We start from the raw sequence: 18744 nt of genomic DNA, 5'->3' as shown, positions 1-18744 counted from the left end.
GATGCTGCGGGAACGGGTGGAAACTCATTCCTTCTCCCTGAAGAGAAACTGCTTGTGATTCTTCTAGGAGGGGGGATGGTGTCAAACATTTTCTGCTGCTAAGCTAAAATATTGTTTAGAACAGGAGGCTACAATGCCCTCGGCTGCTGCTCTCTGTCGTATTTAACTCTCACGGCAGAGGGTGACGGCTGTAGAAGGGCATCGCCTCGGCTGCTCACTCCCTCCATCCTTCTCCGAGGCCTCGCACGTGCGGCGGGGCAGACGGCTAGGCAGCTCTCCAGATGCCCCGGTGTGCAAGTGTGAAAGAGGACGGCAGGGACACAACCCCTTCCACACAGAATTATTTTAAGAAAACAATGGACATATATACACTACCAAATGTAAAATAGAGAGCTAGTGGGAAGCAGCCGCACAGCACAGGGAGATCAGCTCTGTTGTGTTTTGTGCCCACCTAGAGGGGTGGGATAGGGAGGGTGGGAGGGAGACGCAAGAGGGAGGGGATATGGGGATATATGTGTAGCTGATTCACTTTGTTATACAGCAGAAACTAACACACCATTGTAAAGCAATTATACTCCAATAAAGATGTTAAAAATTAATTAATTAATTTTAAAAAATTAAAAAAAACCAAAAAACAAAGCTTGTTCCTTTCCACTCAGAGAAATATGAGGTCATTTTTATCCACAGATGATCACGTAGGCCCCATAAAGCCAATCCACTTGAAATAGGATGAAAATAACATAAGAAATACTGAAAAGTACACTTGATCAGAGTTTTATCTTAAAAAACAATTTGGAAAACAAGTAAAAATCACAGAAGTGATCTTACACTTTGCAAAATTAGGTTATAATTTCACTATGTGCTAATTCTTAGAACAAATACTAAGGATGCATATATTTGTATTTTTATCTTTTATTTTAATGTAGTTGATGTACAATATTATGTTAGTCTCAAGTGTACAACATAGTGATTCGACATTTAAATACATTACAAAATGATGGCCCCGATAAGTATAGTAACCATCTGTCCCCAAACAAAGCTATTAGAGCACCATTGATGATATTCCCTGTGCTGTACAACACCTCCCTGAGACTTTTTAATTTTATAACTGGAAGTTTGTACCTCTTAATTCCCCTCACCTATTTCACCCCACCCCACCCCTCTGGGAACCACCTGTTTGTTCTCTGTATCTATGAGTCTGTTTTCTTTTTGTTTGTTCATTTGTTTTGTTTTTAGATTCCACACGTAAGTGAAATCATATGATATTTGTCTTTCTCTGTCTTGTTTCACGTAGCATAATACCCTCTAGATTTATCCAAGTTATCGAAAATGGCAAGATTTCATTCTTTTCAGTGGCTATTCCATTGTGTGTGTATGTGTGTGTGTGTATATATATATATTATATATATATATATGGTACATATTCCTCTGTCTCCTCATTTCCCCTACTTCTCTGTGTTTATTTCTACGTATCAGGCAGGTCCATTATGTCTTCTGATCTTGGATAAGTGGAGACGTCCTTACAGGAGACATCCTGTGAGGCCCAGTAGCACACTCCCTTCGGACCTATGTGCTCTAGGGGTGCTCCTTGCGTCAGCCGCGTGTGCACTTCTGATGTGGTGAGGCCGACCACTGTGGTCGTGCTCATAAGCAGGCTGACCCCCTGCTGGCTGTGCAGCCCAGTGGCTTGTGGCTGCCAGTGGGCAAGGAAGGTCTAATTGCCTAGAGAGGGGATTCCCAAATGGTACTTGCGAGTGCCAGCGCCAGTGCGGTAAATGAGATCCCAAAAATGTCTGCTTCCAGTGTCTCAGTCCCCGGGGGGAGTCCCACGGCCTCCTGCCTCTGCAGGAGGCTCTCTAAGATCAGCAAGTGGGTCTGAGCCAGGCTCCTTTGAACATCCTGCCTCTCTGCTGGGACTCGAGCCTGTGAGACTTTACACGTGCCCTTTAAGAGCAGAGTCTTTGTTTCCTATAGCCCTCCAGCTCTGCCAAATGTAAGCCCAGCTGGTGTTCAAAGCCTGACTTTCTGGGGCCTCATCTTCCCCATGCAAGATTCCCAGGCTGAGGCTGTTGCGCTTGGACCCCTTGCTCCTTGGGGAGAACCTCTGCACTTGTGATTTCCCTCTCATTTGTGGGTCACCGACCAGGGGATATGGCTGGACCCATTTTTGCCGCTCCTACCAGCTCATTGTGGTTTCTTCTTTATATCTTTAATTGTGGAAAATTTTTCCTGCTAATCTTCAGGTTGTTCTCAATGGTAGTTGCTCTGTAAGTAGTTGTAACTTTGGTATGTCCATGCGAGGAGGTGAGCTCAGAGTCTTCCTACTTCACCACTTTGACCCTCACATCAGATGTAAATATTTTAAAATAAAATTGTATGACATCACCTTATTCCTTCCTTACTTGGCTTTCAAGGTATATATTCATTCATCTGACAAGCATTTACTGTGTACTTGTTCTGTGCCAGGCACTATTCCAAGCAGTGGGATCAGTGAACAAAAAAGGTGAAAATAATCCCTGCCCTATGGACCTTATTTTCAAATGGGGTGATTGACAAATCCTAAAGGGAAAGCAGAGTACAGTAGAAAGTAACAATGTTAAGAAGAAAATACAAAGCAGGGAGGGTGGAGTGGCAGTGCAGAATGGGGGTAAAGTTTACAGTTTTAAAGAAGGTGGTCAGGGTAGGTCTCTGAAAAGATGACACCAGGGCAAAGACTTGGAGAGGATGAAGAAAAGAGATATGGATATCTGGAGAAAGAGCATTCTGGTCAGAGGGACCAGCAAGTGCAAAGACCCTGGCATGGGATGAGCCCAGTGTATTCATGGAAGGTCAAGGGGGTCAGTGTAGCTGGAATGGAGTGAGTGAGGGGAGGGAGGGAGGAGATGTGTTTGCAGAGGTATGGCGGGAAGATCGTTCAGGATATTCTAAACCACCAGAAGGATCTTGACTTTACTCTGGGTGAGATGGGGAGCCCAAAAGAGGGTTTTGAGCAGAGGAGGAAGGGATCTGGGTCACTCTGGCTGCTGAGTTGACAACAGACTGTAGGGGAGTGAGGGTAGAATCAGGAGACCAATTGAGAGACTACTGAAGCAGTCAGGTGAGAGAGCATGGTAGGTTGGACCAGGGTGGTAGTGATGGAAATGGTGAGAGCCAATAGGATTTAATAACTGGTCTGATTATGACAGACAGTGGACCATTGGAGTGTGACAGAAAGAGACAAATCAAGGATGACCTAAAGGTTTGTGGTCTGAGAAATTGGAAGGCAGGAACTGACATGAACAGACGTGGGCAAGGCTGCAGCACTAGGATGATTTGGAGGGAAGATCAGCAATTCATCTGGGCGTGATAACTGTAAGATGCCTACCAGACATTCAAGTGGAGATATCAAGTGGGTAGAATGTTCAGGGCATTCTTTCCTGAATGTCTGGAAACTTACTTCACAAGCTGCTTCCTTTCCCTTAGGAGATCCCTTATTTCTTACAGGACACTGGGAACAAAGCTGTAGGGAGGAATCATGAACTAGGCACCAAGATACTATTACCACCCAGGCATTTTTTGGACTCTAGAGAAGAGAGAACCTTCTTGAAGGGGTGCAGGTGGAGCTCTCAAAGAATGCCCTGAGGTAATAGAAGGCTCTACTCCTGTCTTTCAGGCCAATATGTAAAAGGAAGGATAGCTAGACTTGGTAAGTCCCATGGGCAAGGATAATGCAAATTGACGGACAGTCTACAGAACAACTTGCTTCAAATGTTTGAAAGTGTCAAGGTCATTAAAGGAGATTAAAGAGACATGACAAATAAATGCAACATAATTATTTTGACCCGGATCCTTTTATTTATTACTGCACAACTGGGGAAACCTGAATGGATTAGAGAATTAGATGACAGTAATATATCAGTGGTAATTTCGTGATTTTGATGGCTGGTCTGTGATTATGTAAGAGAGTATCTTTATTTGTAAAGAATACACACAAAGTATGGGAGAAAGGGGCATCAGGTCAGCAACTTATTCTCAAAAGGCTCAAGTCAAAAAAGGGTTCTTTGAACTATACCTGTAACTCTTCTCTAAGTGTGAGATGGCTTCCAAACTAAAAGAATATTTAAAATGTGAGGACATTTTCGTTTGCTGTTCTTATAGAACTACACAGACACAGACCTCTTCTTTAGAGCCTCTGAGAGAGAGATAGAGGGCACACAGAGCAATCAATAGCTGACGGGAAAATAAATAGATATGATAAATATATTGCTTACAAAGAACAAGTAAACATGAGAAGAGGTCAGTAAAGGAGTTTGGAGGATGAGAGATTAAGTTTAGAGGAGCTAGGCAGGGGAGGGCGGAAGTGCTCCCTTGCGGTTTAATGGAGATTTTCAGCTGGAGAATCAGCCAAATATATATACTGGGGGTTTCTCCAGGCAGCTGGAGCTTCTTTAGAACCGTGGGAGGCTTCCTTCAGCTCCCCTGTGTCTGCCACTGGCCTGGGCAGGGTGGTGATCCAGCCCAAAGAGCACCAGCCTGTAAATGAACCATCTGGGTTAAGATGATATTTAGGATATCTTAAACACTTAAAATACTTTGAGCAAGAGGATAAAATTGATCAAGGATATGAAGCATAGGACAAAATAGATGAAAAAGGATTAAAATATACTTTTATTCATTTGAAAATGTAAGTTCTTTTTATTTGAGATATCCACATAACTAAAGGGATAGTTCCTGCCCCCCTCTCTTTATAAAAACAAACCTAGAACCCCCTTTTTCCCCTTAAACAGCACAAGGAACACTCCCCTCTCTCCAAACCTTAGATTACAGCAAGAGAGTCCCCTTAAATAGAATTTTCTATTTTATGATTCCTAAAATACTGGAACACATCATTGCAGAAATATTACAGCCTATTTTCCCAGTGTCAAAGTAAATTTATGCTGCAATCTTACAATGCTAGCACACCTGTCACTTTTCTTTTGGCTTAAAATGAGTTTGTTTAATGGTATGCTTAATTTCTTGATTGACCCACAATTTATTTAGAATAAATAAATTTACAAACACAGAACTGTTTACTCCATATTTTTGTTACAGGTTTCTAACAATTGTGGTCAGATAACTAGATCTTGTATAAAATCAATTATTTGAAATGTGTGGAGACTTGAATTGTTGTCTAGTATATGGTCAGTTTTTGTAAATGTTACATGAGAGTCTGTAAAGAGTGTAGGTTCTCTAATCCTCAAGAGGGAGAGGGTCCTATATATATTTATTAAATTTAGCTTATTAAGTATATCCAGATTTTCTATTACTAATTTTTCAAATGCTTTCCATCAATAACTGAGTAAGGTGTATTGAAATCCTACGTTATGAGGATGTAACTGACAGTTTCTCCCTGTAGTGCTTGATGTGTTTTGATTTTACTTTATTAGATGCATGTGAGTTTGGAATTTTTATTTCTTCCTGGTGAGTTGAACGGTTTTCATTGTCTAGTGGCATTCTTTATTCTAATAATGCTTTTTTTCCCCTTAGAAACTATTTTGTCTCATATTAATATAGCTACCTCAGATTTCTTTTGGTTATTATTTGCCTGGCATATCTTTTTTTTTTAGATTTGTTTACTCTCAACCTTTCAATGCCCTATATATTAACATGTGTCTCATAAATTATACCTAGATGGATTTTGTTTTTTAGACATTTTATTCATCTACATTTACTAGAGGATGTTTAGATCACAAATAAAATAACCCTTCCAGGAATGATTAGCTATAGCAGGGTACCCAACAAACAAGAATCTGTGCCCAGGCCACAGAGCAGAAGCCAACACCATTTTCACAAAGGGCCTGAAAGTCACACGTCCCATATGGGGGTGCCACATGTCGCCCAAGCTTGGAAAATGCAGTCGTCTGTCTCTGTGCAGAGATCTGTCCTGTCTCTGCCCACCAGATTCAGAGACAGCCATTTGAAATACTAGACATGGAGAGAAGGGGTACAAAATCCATCTTTCATAAAGTTTCCTGGTACTTGTTAGCACCAGTGATCATTAAGATAGCCATGTTAAAAGGAAAGCTCATGGTGCCATTCTATTCCTGCAGTGCCTCATACATATGTGATGTGCAGGAATTTTTTATATTCTGTAAAATCATTTTCAAGTTTCCTTAAACTGTGTCTGAAGAATAATCTGTGTTTCTTAATGCTTTCTGCTAAACTCGGTTTTCATGATTACTTCTACAAAATTACTTCTTTTTTAAACTCCCACTGTGCCACCAGACTTCTTATGTCATTTTTTTTTCAAATTCAGTTAGAAACGATAAAAATACTTAAGATAGTATCTTTTTTTGTTTTAATTTATTTGGTTGCGCCAGGTCTTAGTTGCAGCAGGTGAGCTCCTTAGTTGTGGCAGGCGGGCTCCTTAGTTGTGGCACACGGGCTCCTTAGTTGCGGCACATAGGCTCCTTAGTTGCAGCATGCATGTGGGATCTAGTTCCCTGACCAGGGACCGAACCCCCACCCCCTGCATTGGGAGTGCGGAGCCTTAACCACTGCGCCACCAGGGAAGTCCCCTAAAATAGTGTCTTAACTGGCAGTAGAACTACAAAATTACTTGAAGCTTCCAGTTAAATTGAAATAGGATTACTGTGCAATTCACCATTGGGAAAGCAACAATAATGTACATGATAGTAAAAACAATGGCTATCGGGTTCCTGGTAGGTGACAGGTACTCTGCTAAAATGTGTGTGTGTGTAACCTCCACTTAGATATGAAAAACCCAAGGCTCAGAGAGGTTAAGTAACTGGCTCAAGATCACACAGCCAGTGAAAGGGAGAGCCAGGATCCAACTCTGGTCTCTCTGAATCCAAAGTCCATATCATAGTGATGAAAAGAATGAGTTCTGAGGGGCTTCCCTGGTGGCGCAGTGGTTGAGAGTCTGCCTGCCAATGCAGGGGACACGGGTTCGAGCCCTGGTCTGGGAAGATCCCACATGCCGCGGAGCAACTAGGCCTGTGAGCCACAACTACTGAGCCTGTGCATCTGGAGCCTGTGCCCCGCAACAAGAGAGGCCGCAATAGTGAGAGGCCTGCACACCGCGGTGAAGAATGGCCCCCACTTGCCGCAACTAGAGAAAGCCCTCGCACAGAAACAAAGACCCAACACAGACAAAAATAAATAAGTAATTAATTAAAAAAAAAAAAAAAGAATGAGTTCTGGAGTGAAACTACTAGGACTCACATTCCAACTCCACCACTTCAAAGCTAGGTGGCAGTGGGCAAGTTATTTAATACCCTCCTCTATCTCATCTGTAAAATGGGAATAACGATAACGTCTATCCATACTGTTGTTATGAGGATTTAAAAGGATGATCTGAGACGATGCTCAGAATGGAACCTGGCACACAGAGAAATCTCAAGAACTGTTAGTTATTTTTTATGTTGTCAGGGAACATTTTGGGGCTTCTTTATCATCAATGGTTAATATTAATAATTACATTCTAAGGTTTCTTTAATGTTGTGTTCATGTGGTTCTCACTCTCTTCTTCGCGCATCCTCCGTACCTGCCAGGCCGCTTCACTGGTCTCCTGCTGCTCCCACGGTTGGCTCCCACCCACAGTCCTCCAGTTGTTACAGCGCCCCCTTCTCCTCCACTGGGTGTTCCCTGATTTTCCCAACAGTAAACTTTCATGAGACACTATTTGATGATAATTAGTGGCTGTCTGGGTGGTTCCTTCATTCCCCAAGTATTTCCTGAACACCTACTGCATGCCTGGTCCTGTTCTAGGTACTGAGTCCCTCCTTTATGGAATCTGTATGCTAATTAGGGGAGTAGGGTAGTTAGGGGAGTAACAATAAAGAAATATACGCAAAAAGATAGAAGAAAACTACCAGAGTGATAGGTGCTGTGCAAATGGTTCAGGTGATGTGATCCTGTGGAATCACTGGATGGATCCATTAGACTCAGTGGTCAAGGATGGTTTCTCCAAGAAAGAGGTATGTAAGCTGAGATCTGAATGGCAAGAAGGAGGCAGTGATGTGAACATCAAAGGTAAAAGCATTTCAGGGAAGAGGGTACAGCTAGTGCAAAGGCCTGGAGGTGGGAATAAGGCTTGGGTTTTATTTAAAGAACAGAAAGGAGGTAGGTGTGATTGGAGCTTAGCGGCTAAGACAGACTGTGGACAACACAGAGCAGGTTGGTGGAAGAAAGCAGGAGACAGATTATACACAACTTGATAAATGAGAGTGGAGAAGAGATCAAACCCTAATATTATATGAGTCTGTGAGGCAGGGAAGTGGTAGGATTTGACCATGTCAGCAAGGAAAGCTTGGATTTCTGCGAGTGGCTGAGGTGACAAGGTATGTGAGGCATCCTGGGATTGGTTCTGATAATCTCTTGGCAGAGTTGGGAAACCTACACAAGCTGGAGGATGTGGGACCCTAGGGCTGCTTATCTCTCCAGCACTTGAAGTTCCAAGACCTGTGTTTGAGTTCAAGTTCCATCAACCTAGTGGTTGTGTTGGTTTGTGAAAGTCAGCCTACTTATTCTCATCTGTAAAACGGAGATAAATGTTCAATGTATTGCCTAGTTCACAAGGGTCATTTGCGATAATAAATGTAAAAGCATTTTGCAAGTTCTGAAGTACTATAAAAATGTTAGTTAAAATTTAAGATACATATATCTTGCATTATAATTACAAGCCTCTAAACTAGAGCAGGATCAATTACTTCTTCTTTTTATCTGCCACAATACCTAACCCAGATCCTTGTGTTCTAGGGATTACAAGGTTGAATATTACTGTACAACAAAAGCATAAAAATTGAATGAAAGCATCTGTGATTAATGCCTTCAATGTTATTGTCAACATTACCATCATTACTGTCTAGCAGTAATGCTTTAAACATTTTGGAAAACAAAAAACAACCTCTGATTTTTCTTTGCACCAAATCCATTGAAATGAAGAATAAAGAAACATTTATTCACAGTTAAAGTTATAAAAATATTTATACTTGGCCCTTAGTATCCATGGGTTCTGCATCTGTGACTTCAACTGGGGATCAAAAATATTTGAAAAAAAAAATTCCAGAAAGTTCCAAAAAGCAAAACTTGAATTTGCTTCAAACCAGCAACAATTTACATAGCATTTACATTGTATTTACAACTATTTACATAGCATTTACATTGTATTAGGTATTGTAAGTAATCTAGAGATGATGTGTGGGTAGGTTATATGCAAATACTATGCCATTCTATATAAGGGACTTTAGCATCCACGGGTTTTGTTATTTGCAGGGAGTCCTGGAGCCAATCCCCTGCCAATACTGAGGGATGACTGTATACACATCAACCTAATCTGTTCTCACAAAATATTTTATTTTTTAATCGAACTCAATACATATACAGAAAAGGGCATGAATCATAAGTGTATATATGAGTTTTCACAGGGTGGACACACTTATGTAATTAGCCCCACTTCTAGAAGTTTGATGCCAGGAAAGATTCCCCTAAATGAAAAAGCTGTGTTCCTAAGGGTGTCCATACAGTGTTATTGTGAAAAAAAACTAAATGTATGGTGGAGGAGTGATAAGGAAAGTGTCGGCACACAGATGCGGTGGAGCAGTATGGAGCCTTTAACAACCGTGAACTGTAAAACAAAATTCTCGACACTCGAGTGCCCTTGAGTCAGGCAGGTGGACGCAGCCTAGGATAAAATGGTCAGGAGTGAGGGAGGTAAGTGAAGAAGAGGCAGAAAATAGAGAGTGAGGAGGGCAGGCGCAGCCTGAAGATTTTCACATTCAAGTGTAAAAAATACGAATAAAACAGGAGAAAATAGAACATGGTGCTGATGGAAAAAAACACGTCCCATGCCAAGCTTAGCCCATAAGCCTTTAGTTTGCGACCCTGGCTAGAGATGAGGGGAAACAGAGGCAAAATAAACATTCCAGGTGTGGCAATATGATTAAAACACAGATTGTGGCTCCACATGGACCAGGACTGGGGCAAGTATGGAAGTGAGCGCTGGCCGCTGTGGGAACTTGGCCAAATTACCACAGCCTTTAAGCCTCAGTCTCTTCATCTGTAAAATAGGGATTTTTAAAAATGCCTCCCTTACAGAGCTGTTGTAAAGTGTAAGTGGGTAGAAAAGTGCCTAGCGGGTGGGTAATAGGACTATTCTTCTCCCCTCCTCTGCCTCTCTCTCCTCATTATCATTTGATTGTTCTCATTATCATTATTTCTGATTTCATATCCCAACCATCCTCTTCCCTTCGTTTGCCTGACTCCAGACACACTCGCCTTCCGGATATTTCTCCTGCACGTTTTAGCCTCAAGGTCCCCTCACCTCTTCCCCCCAATACTGGCTCACTTCCTGTGGGTCTCTCTCAACGACCCCTCCTCAGAGAGGGCTGCCCTGTCCACCCACCTTCTCCATCTCTCTCCCTGCTTTATTCTTCATTGCACTTAGCACCACCTATTTTATTATGTATGCATCTTATTAGTTACCTGTTTATTCTTTACCCTAGAACAGGGGTCCCCAACCCCGGGCCGCAGCCTGCTAGGAACAGGGCCGCACAGCAGGAGGTGAGCGGCAGGCAGGCGAGCAAGCGAAGCTTCACCTGCCGCTCCCCATCGCTCGCATTACTGCCTGGACCATCCCCATCCACCCCCATCCGTGGAAAAATTGTCTTCCAAGAAACCGGTCCCTGGTGCCAAAAAGGTTGGGGACCATTGCCCTAGAAGGTAAGCTCCATGAAGGCCGGAATTTGCCTCACTTGTTGAATGCTGTATTCATAGTTCCTAGAAGGATAATTGTCATGTAATAAACATTCAAGAAGTATTTGTTGAATATTGTTGAATGTTCAAGGTCTTGTTTTTCTCTAAATCCCAGGGTTACAATGTTATTTGTGTAATAAATGCTTTTATTTTTTTTTAATTATTTTTATTTTTATTTTTTAACATCTTTATTGGAGTATAATTGCTTTACAATAGTGTGTTAGTTTCTGCTTTATAACAAAGTGAATCAGTTATATACATGTGTTCCCATATCTCTTCCCTCTTGCATCTCCCTCCCTCCCACCCTCCCTATCCCACCCCTCTAGGTGGTCACAAAGCACAGAGCTGATTTCCCTGTGCTATGCGGTTGCTTCCCACTAGCTATCTATTTTATGTTTGGTAGTGTATATATGTCCATGCCACTCTCTCACTTTGTCACAGCTTACCCTTCCCCCTCCCCATATCCTCAAGTCCATTCTCTAGTAGGTCTGTGTCTTTATTCCCGTCTTGCCACTAGGTTCTTCATGACCTTTTTTTTTTTTCCTTAGATTCCATATATATGTGTTAGCATACTGTATTTGTTTTTCTCTTTCTGACTTACTTCACTCTGTATGACAGACTCTAACTCCATCCACCTCACTACAAATAACTCCATTTCGTTTCTTTTTATGGCTGAGTAATATTTCATTGTATATATGTGCCACATCTTCTTTATCCATTCATCCGATGATGGACACTTAGGTTAAATAAATGCTTTTAAAATGCAGTTGTTCCTCGGTATCCACGGAGGTTTGGTTTCAGGAAACTCTCCTCACCCCCGCCTTCACAGATAACAAAATCCACGGATGCTCAATTCCCTCGAATAAACTGGCAGCGCAGTTGGCCGTCTGTGTCCTCGGGTTCCGCACCCCCAGATTCAACCACCCGCGACACGGAGGGCTGACAGTACATTTTCTCTAAAGTGATCTCAATATGTAACACTTCTTACTCTTTCCTAACTTGCTTGGCAGATCAGCTGTGCAGAAGCTGGGGGCGGAGGTGTTTGAGGAGGTCTACAGTTACCTCGAGAACAAGGCAGCAGAGAGCCAGCGAGGCAGAGGTCCGGGTGGCTCTGGAAACAGTCATGCCTCGAGCCAGTGACTGTTCTGAGGTTGACCAGTGGCTCTACTTTGAGGAGCAGTTGCTGATCACAAGGGGAGAAGGGGCCACTCTTCTCCAGAACCATCACAAAGCAAATGTCAGAAACAAGCAGCTTCAAGTAGACAAATGCCTGTGAGCATCCGTCAGCACGTATGCTGGACTCTGTACTGGGAACTGGGTACAGAGCTGGAGCTGTTGTCTCTACTCTCAATCCCTTGTCAAATGGAATGGCTCCTTTAGGGAGTAGTAAACCTGGGCTAATCAGTGTTGTTGGGTCAAAACTGTGAGATCGGTCAAGTTTAGCTTCCTGAAAAGCATTCCCGCTTGTGTGCCCTTGGGGTTTCCAGCGGGGTTGGACCACCCTGACCTTGGCCTGGGAGAAGCACCTGCTCTTCACTGTTTCCACTTGGAGGACAGGCTCAGCGCCCAACCGCTCTGGGTCTCCACGGTCTGTGGGCACCTGCCCCTGAAGAGCGTTGGACCCCAGCCTCGGCCACGCTGGGCTGCTGCCCATGGGTCAGATGTACCTGTCTCAGGTGACCTGCTTTTGACCCGCTTTTGCCCTTGAATGCTTAAAAAGCAAGAAGAGCATATGTGTAAGGATAAAGTGATTCCTTTCTGTGATTTATTCCCCAGACTCATCCATGGAGTATTGAAGACTTTTATTCGTAATAGATATATTTTCCATGATTACAAAATAAATCACCTATTTTACCCTGTCCTTATCCAGAAGTATCCTATTGAATGTAGCACATCCATCTAAAGGTAATTATTACTTAAAGCAGCTAAGACTTGGTTTGTTTGTTGTCTATTATGGACCAGTGCTGTGCTCACTACTGTAAGGACCTTACTTCATTCGATCTTTTCAACAGAGAGAGAGAGAGAAATTCCCCACTCTGCAGCTGACGATGCTCGGGTTAGGTAACCAGTCAGGTCATGCAGTCCCGAGAAGCTGAGCTTAGGTTTCACCCAGATCTGTCTGACTCCAGTGCCCACGCTCGTAACCATAGTGCATGTGGGTTTCTGACCAGGGAGCTACATCAGACCTGCTTGAGCAGCTTCTTACACATGCACACGTTTAAGAAAATGTGTTAAAGGAAAAGTTACTCTGACACTTGTTACACCCATAGGGAAGACTTTATTCAGGACCAGGTGCCAAGACTATTGCAGTAGGGAGACAGGAGAGACTCACCTCCTCATGCGGCAAAGGCAGCACGGCATTTACAGCCAAGGAGGAGTGGGGGCACTGGTGGGCATCCAGGGTAGAAGGTTACTAAGAGAAGACATCCAAGGCAGGGGGGATTGTTGCTAAACTGACCTAACAGGGTTCCTGCTGGAGGCAGACCAGGTGATCAGACATCAGGGGTGGGGGGTTCTCCCTAAACTGACTTACCAGGTTGAAGACAGGGCCCAAGGTTGAGGAGTAGTCAAAAGAGGGCTCCCAGGGACCTCTCTGGTGGTGCAGGGGGTAAGACTCTGCACTCCCAATTCAGGGGGCCCGGGTTCGATCCCTGGTCAGGGAACTAGATCCCACATGCATGCCACAACTAAGAGTTCGCATGCCACAACTAAGGAGCACGCCTGCCACAACTAAGGAACCTACGTGTTGCAACTAAGAAGCCTACATGCTGCAGCTAAGACCCAGTGCAACCAAATAAATAAATAAATAAATATTTAAAAAAAAAAAAAAAAAAAAAGCGGGCTTCCAGGATTGGTCAAGGAGAGAATCTTTATCAATACCCAGTCCCAATCCCCTCCCTTTCTCTGGGGAGATAAGGGACCAAAGCCTGTCTTTTGTTACCAAGCTGCCTGGGTGAATCTGGTGCAAGGAAGCACTGAGATTCACTATTCTACTCCTGCCTCAGATTGAGGACACTGAGACAGAGGGGCTTATTGGCCCCTTATTGGCCCGTTATGGATGGGCCTGTGCCCCCAGTTCAATGCAGGGTCTTTTAGGCAAGTGTTTCTCAAATCTGAGCATCAGAATCCCTGGAGGGCTTATTAAAAAACAGATTACCGGCCCATCCCCAGCAATTCTGATTCAAAAGATCTGGTGGAAGCCCGAGAATTTGCGATTCTAACAAGTGCCTGGTGATGCTGACGCTGCCAGCATAAGGACCACAACCAGAACCATTGTTCCAGACCCTTCTTTCTGCTGCCCTCTTCCCCACCTCCCTTTACTGGAGCAGTAGCTTTGTCTCCTCTTAGATGGGGCATAATTCATCTCACTTACCACCATCCCCGAAGGTGGTTTGAGGATTGGGAGGAAGAGCCCAAAGACTCCAGATGTCTCACTGTGAATACTCTCAAAACGTACTGATCGAGAGGAAAAAGGTCAGTGTGACTAACTTGAGGGAACTTGGTGGGGTCAGTTTAAGGACAAGGGTGCTTGGTGGCTGTGCTCTAAGCCTCATTCCCACCTCTGCCCAGAAACCCAAGGAATCACGGGGACCCAAGTGAGCCATGACTTCAATGATCAAGGGCTTGTGAACATCACTGTTCTGTGTTCCCTCCAACTCCAGTGCCCTATGAAGAGGTGTTGGGGCTGAAACCAAGCAGGACCCTGTGGGGCTCCTGGGCACGAAAGCCTTTCTGTGTCCCCATTTCTTGATTACAGGAAATAGGCTTCATTCAGCCTCCCTGACCTTCCCTGGGTTCCAAAGGGCAGGTTCAAACAGATGCTAATCAGGGAAGGGAGGGAATGCAGAGACAAGGGAGGAGCAGTCAAGAAACAATAGTGCAGCCTTGGGGCAGGGTCCTGGTTCCACCTCAAGGGATACACATAACAATATCTTTGAGCTGTTTTGCAGATACTGAAGCCCCCACCAGGTGGGAGAAGTTAACTGTATGCTGCCCATAAGCACGCAGACCCCAGACTGGTTGGAACCAGAAGGCTGATGATGCTGACTCCCGCTTACCTCCCCACCAACCAATCAGAAGAAGGTCCATGAGCTGATCACGCCCTCTTTGAGTCATTACTATAAAACTCCTCACTACCCCCTCCAGGTCGGGACACAGAGTTTTGAGGGCATTAGCCTGCTGTGGCCCCCTTTGCCTGGCAAAGCAATAAAGCTATTCTTTTCTATTTCACCCAAAACTCCATCTCTGAGATTCAGCCTCTGTACCCCAGTACGAGGGCCACCATAGATCTTCATGCTGCCTCTCCCCAAAGCCAAAGATGCCCGTTCTGCCCTCTTTCCCTGCAGGTGGGATCTGAGACTTAGCAGAATTCTGAACTTGAGCACATTGCTCACGTCAAAATCCAGAAACTGCGGCTGTTGCCAGGGGGGAACACTGAAAGCCAGGTCTGCCCTGGGAAGCCCGGGATGGATGGAGCACATGACCACTCTGCTGAGGGGAACAGATGCGGACATGCCCCTCATGCGAACAAGGAAGAGCCCTCACCACCAGGAGGAGCTCCCTGTAGCTCCCATGCCCTTTTATGACCAAACAGATTCAACTACATCTGGAAGAGGGGTAGCACCCAAGTTAATAAAAGTTTCTGAATCTCCTTGCTGATGGTTTTCATGTTAGAACAGAATATTTGTGTCGAGGCTCAGGGTGGGCAGTCCCAAATTATGCCACCACGACAGATTGATGATTTTGAATTAAAGTTGCTTGAGAAGCAGCCGATGCAAGAAGGAAACTCTGACCCTCCTGCGTCTCCCTGAAAAGCAGGAAATAAATCTCATATGAAAGGTGCCCTCCCTGCGTCTGGAAGAAGGACACCTTTATCACCAGAGGTAGGGAACATGGTAGAGAAGCCTGTATAAACAAACTTTACCACTTCTTTTAGTTTACTACCCAAGCCCAAGCTCTGTTTAGATTCTTCACTAATTGGGCACCCAAAACGAAGTTTCTTTGTCCTGTCAGTTCCTCACAAATGTATTGTTTCTTTGTCTAAAAAGTATAAAAGCTGCCCCACTTCTTAAGTCCCATTTCTATGGGACCTTCAGGCACATGAATTAAAATGTGTTTCTTTTTCTCCTGTTAAGCTGTCTGGTGTTAATTTTATTACTAGTCCAGCCACAAGAACTCAAGAGGGGCGGAGGGGAAATTTCTTCCTCCCTGACACTTGGGTGAGTTGCTGGGTCAAAAGAGGAAATAGCTAGATTCTCAAATATTTCACAAATAAATAAACATGTCCAGGGAACAACACCCTCGGTTTAAGAACATGTTGGAGGGAAGAAAAGACCTCCTCTACCCTCTTAGGTGCCGTAGCTGGGGCCTACAAAATAAACTGACAACAGACAGCAGGAGAAAAAGGATACACGTTTTATTTGATCTTAATGTTTTTACATGGCATGTGACGGGGTTGGGGAGGTGAGGGGGGTGCTTTCTAGAAAGAAGTGAAAACACCAGAGAAACAAGCCAGACAGCTTATGTACTGTTTTGATGAAAGAGCAGTAATCAGTTTGTGGAGATGTGACAAAACAAAGGAAAATAGATTTGAGCTCTGAGGAGGGGTAAATTGTGGGGCAGTGACTAGGAGACACACGGGGAAAGTGATGGAAGATAAGGGTTGAGTTAGTAGGTCTGTTTGTACAGATTCGTCTCGGCGTTGGTGCCCCATCTCCAGCGACAAGAATGTTCTCCTCTCCCTGGTCCAGGGAAAGCGCTTTTCTCATGGGAAATGTATGATTTAGGCATAACGTGGGAAGGCAGAGGGCTCTTCCTGCATCTACTGTTTAATTACTTTCAGCTCAAAATAATCCTTATGCCAAAGTGGCATATTTGGAGGTGGCCTAGTCTGGTCCCCTACAATGTCTAGGAAGACAGGTGCAGAAGGAAAACACCTTATCCTCCAGGATTTGTGCTGTGCACTGTATCAGGCATCGAAGAAAGGAAAGCTAGGAAGAAACACCATCTTGGATCAGAGCTCCATGTCTTATAAAAGAAACTCACTGTGTTTACCTTCTAGTTGGTTCACTGGGAGTGGCAGCACAGGATTTAAGATGACTAGAAAATTCCTTTTTGATTTTACCATTGGGAAAATGCTTTGTCCCTCAGCCATACTCAATGTGGGTATTAATCACTGACCAAATTGCAAGATGGTGAGTGGAAACTGGCTGAGGAATTGGAAATCTAGGAAGTTGTTTGTTATGAATCAGTCACAGGAATGAGGGAATAAAGAAGCCCTGCTAGCTCTCAGCTTTGTAAAAATATATATATATATATTTCACAAATGCCAACTGACCTTTCTGCTTTCTATTTATGCAGAGGAAATGCCACGAGCTATTTTGGGTGATGCAGAGATAAGGCACACAAAGGAGAGTGATGGAGTTAATTATTTAATGTATTTGGGGCTGAGGCTGGAGTGAAAGCTCTAGGTCCATTATATGGGATCAGGATAAAGGCGGCAGACAAATCAGACAGTAACTCAAGGGGAGGGGGGTAGAAATACCCCGCTCCTCTTTCAAGATGATGGGTAACTCATGTGTGTTAACTACTGTGTCAGAAAGGAAGGGAGCCAGGCCACCAAGATGATAAAGGAGAAAGAATGAAAAATGAGGAAGAGAAGGAGAAGGGGTGAGACAGAGACAGAGAGAGGGGACCAGGGGAGGGGCAGGGGTGGACACACAGCAAAGAGTGTTTTAAAATGATCTTCCTTCGTGTAAGGCAAACAAACTGAACTTGCTCCCAGATGACTTGGATTCTGGCCCCACTGTTGCCATTTACTGTGTGATCCAGGGCAAGTCATTTCCTCTGAGTCTCAGTTTCCTGCCTTTGTCTGAAGATAGCCATAAAAAATAAGCAAGATTATCTCATATGTTGAATCGCAGGAGATTGCTCATGGGGTTCGGTGTAAGGTGTGGGTATGCTTTAAACGCTGTTAAGATGCTCTCAACTTTGGAGGAGGAATTATTTATCGTCAGGCTGCCTGATCTCCCATCATTGGAGATTCATCCCTGAAGACTTCCTTAGGCGGCTAAGATTCCAGTACTAACATGCAAACACACCCCAAAAGTAAACACTTTTAGCCATTTTCAGCCAGCATCTGACTAAAAATTTGCTCACAGTCGGCTGAGAGGCCATGAAGAAAGCAGCTCTGAAAAGGCAACCGAGCTGTGCTGAGGACCAGCTGTGTCCCCCAACCAGGCCTCAACCCACTTCACATTCATGAACCTACCTGTGTGACCCCGGGGTAAGCAGCATCCCTAGTGCCCTCAGGACGCTCAGTTCTCCCCTAACTTCAGAAGGAAATTCAGAAATTTAGTCCAACAAATATACATTATGAAATAATATATTCATAAATACTCATTAGGAGTATCGGAGTTGTTAACATTTATGCAGAACTGAGAGCTTGACTCCAATAGAGTATTTGCAAAGTAGATTTGTAAGTTTAGTTGGGAGACAAACTTTCAACAGCTAGAACATTTTTTTTCCGAAATATTATGCTTTTTCCTTCTCTGATTGAATTTTTGGTTCCAATTCACCCCTCCCTGGATGCTGACTGCTCCCTTTTAACTTCGTAGTTCTTCCCACTATCATGGGAAGAGAGTATTTCCTTACCCTCAGACTCTGAGTTTGGCCATTGAACTCGTTCTGGCTGAGTGATCACTCAGGAGCAGGAAACTTACAGGGACAGTTGGTTAAAGGATACAGTGTTTCAGTTACATGGAATGAATGAATAAGTTCTGGAGATTTTATGTACATAGTGACTATAGTTAATAATACTGTATTACTGTATACTTGAAATTTGCTAAGAAAGTAAATCTTAAGTGTTCTCACCACACATAAAATATGTGTGGTGATAGATATGTTAATTAGCTTGATTGTGGTAATTTCACAATGTATATGTATATCAATTAAATATATACAGTTTTTATTTGTCAAGTATACCTCAATAAAGCTGGGGAAAATATTTCA

General features: G+C 43.7%; 1 protein-coding gene across 1 annotated transcript in view; it reads left to right on the top strand.

Moving 5' to 3' along the window:
- The window catches only part of NEK11 (NIMA related kinase 11), a gene marked incomplete at its 3' end in the record, with an annotated part of 277731 nt that extends 265289 nt beyond the window's left edge, over positions 1-12442 (top strand). Inside the window, 5 exon segments of the mRNA XM_082393620.1 lie at positions 11745-11801; positions 11803-11962; positions 11964-11993; positions 11997-12024; positions 12222-12442. Coding sequence (XP_082249746.1) covers positions 11745-11801; positions 11803-11962; positions 11964-11993; positions 11997-12024; positions 12222-12442 — 496 coding nt within the window.
- Positions 12443-18744: the final 6302 nt, after the last annotated feature.

Source organism: Balaenoptera borealis (genome assembly GCF_965194805.1).
Source record: "Balaenoptera borealis genome assembly, chromosome: 5".
NCBI lineage: Eukaryota > Metazoa > Chordata > Mammalia > Artiodactyla > Balaenopteridae > Balaenoptera > Balaenoptera borealis.
The sequence above is the reverse complement of the archived record's forward strand: the minus strand, read 5'-3'. Positions and strand labels throughout refer to the sequence as shown.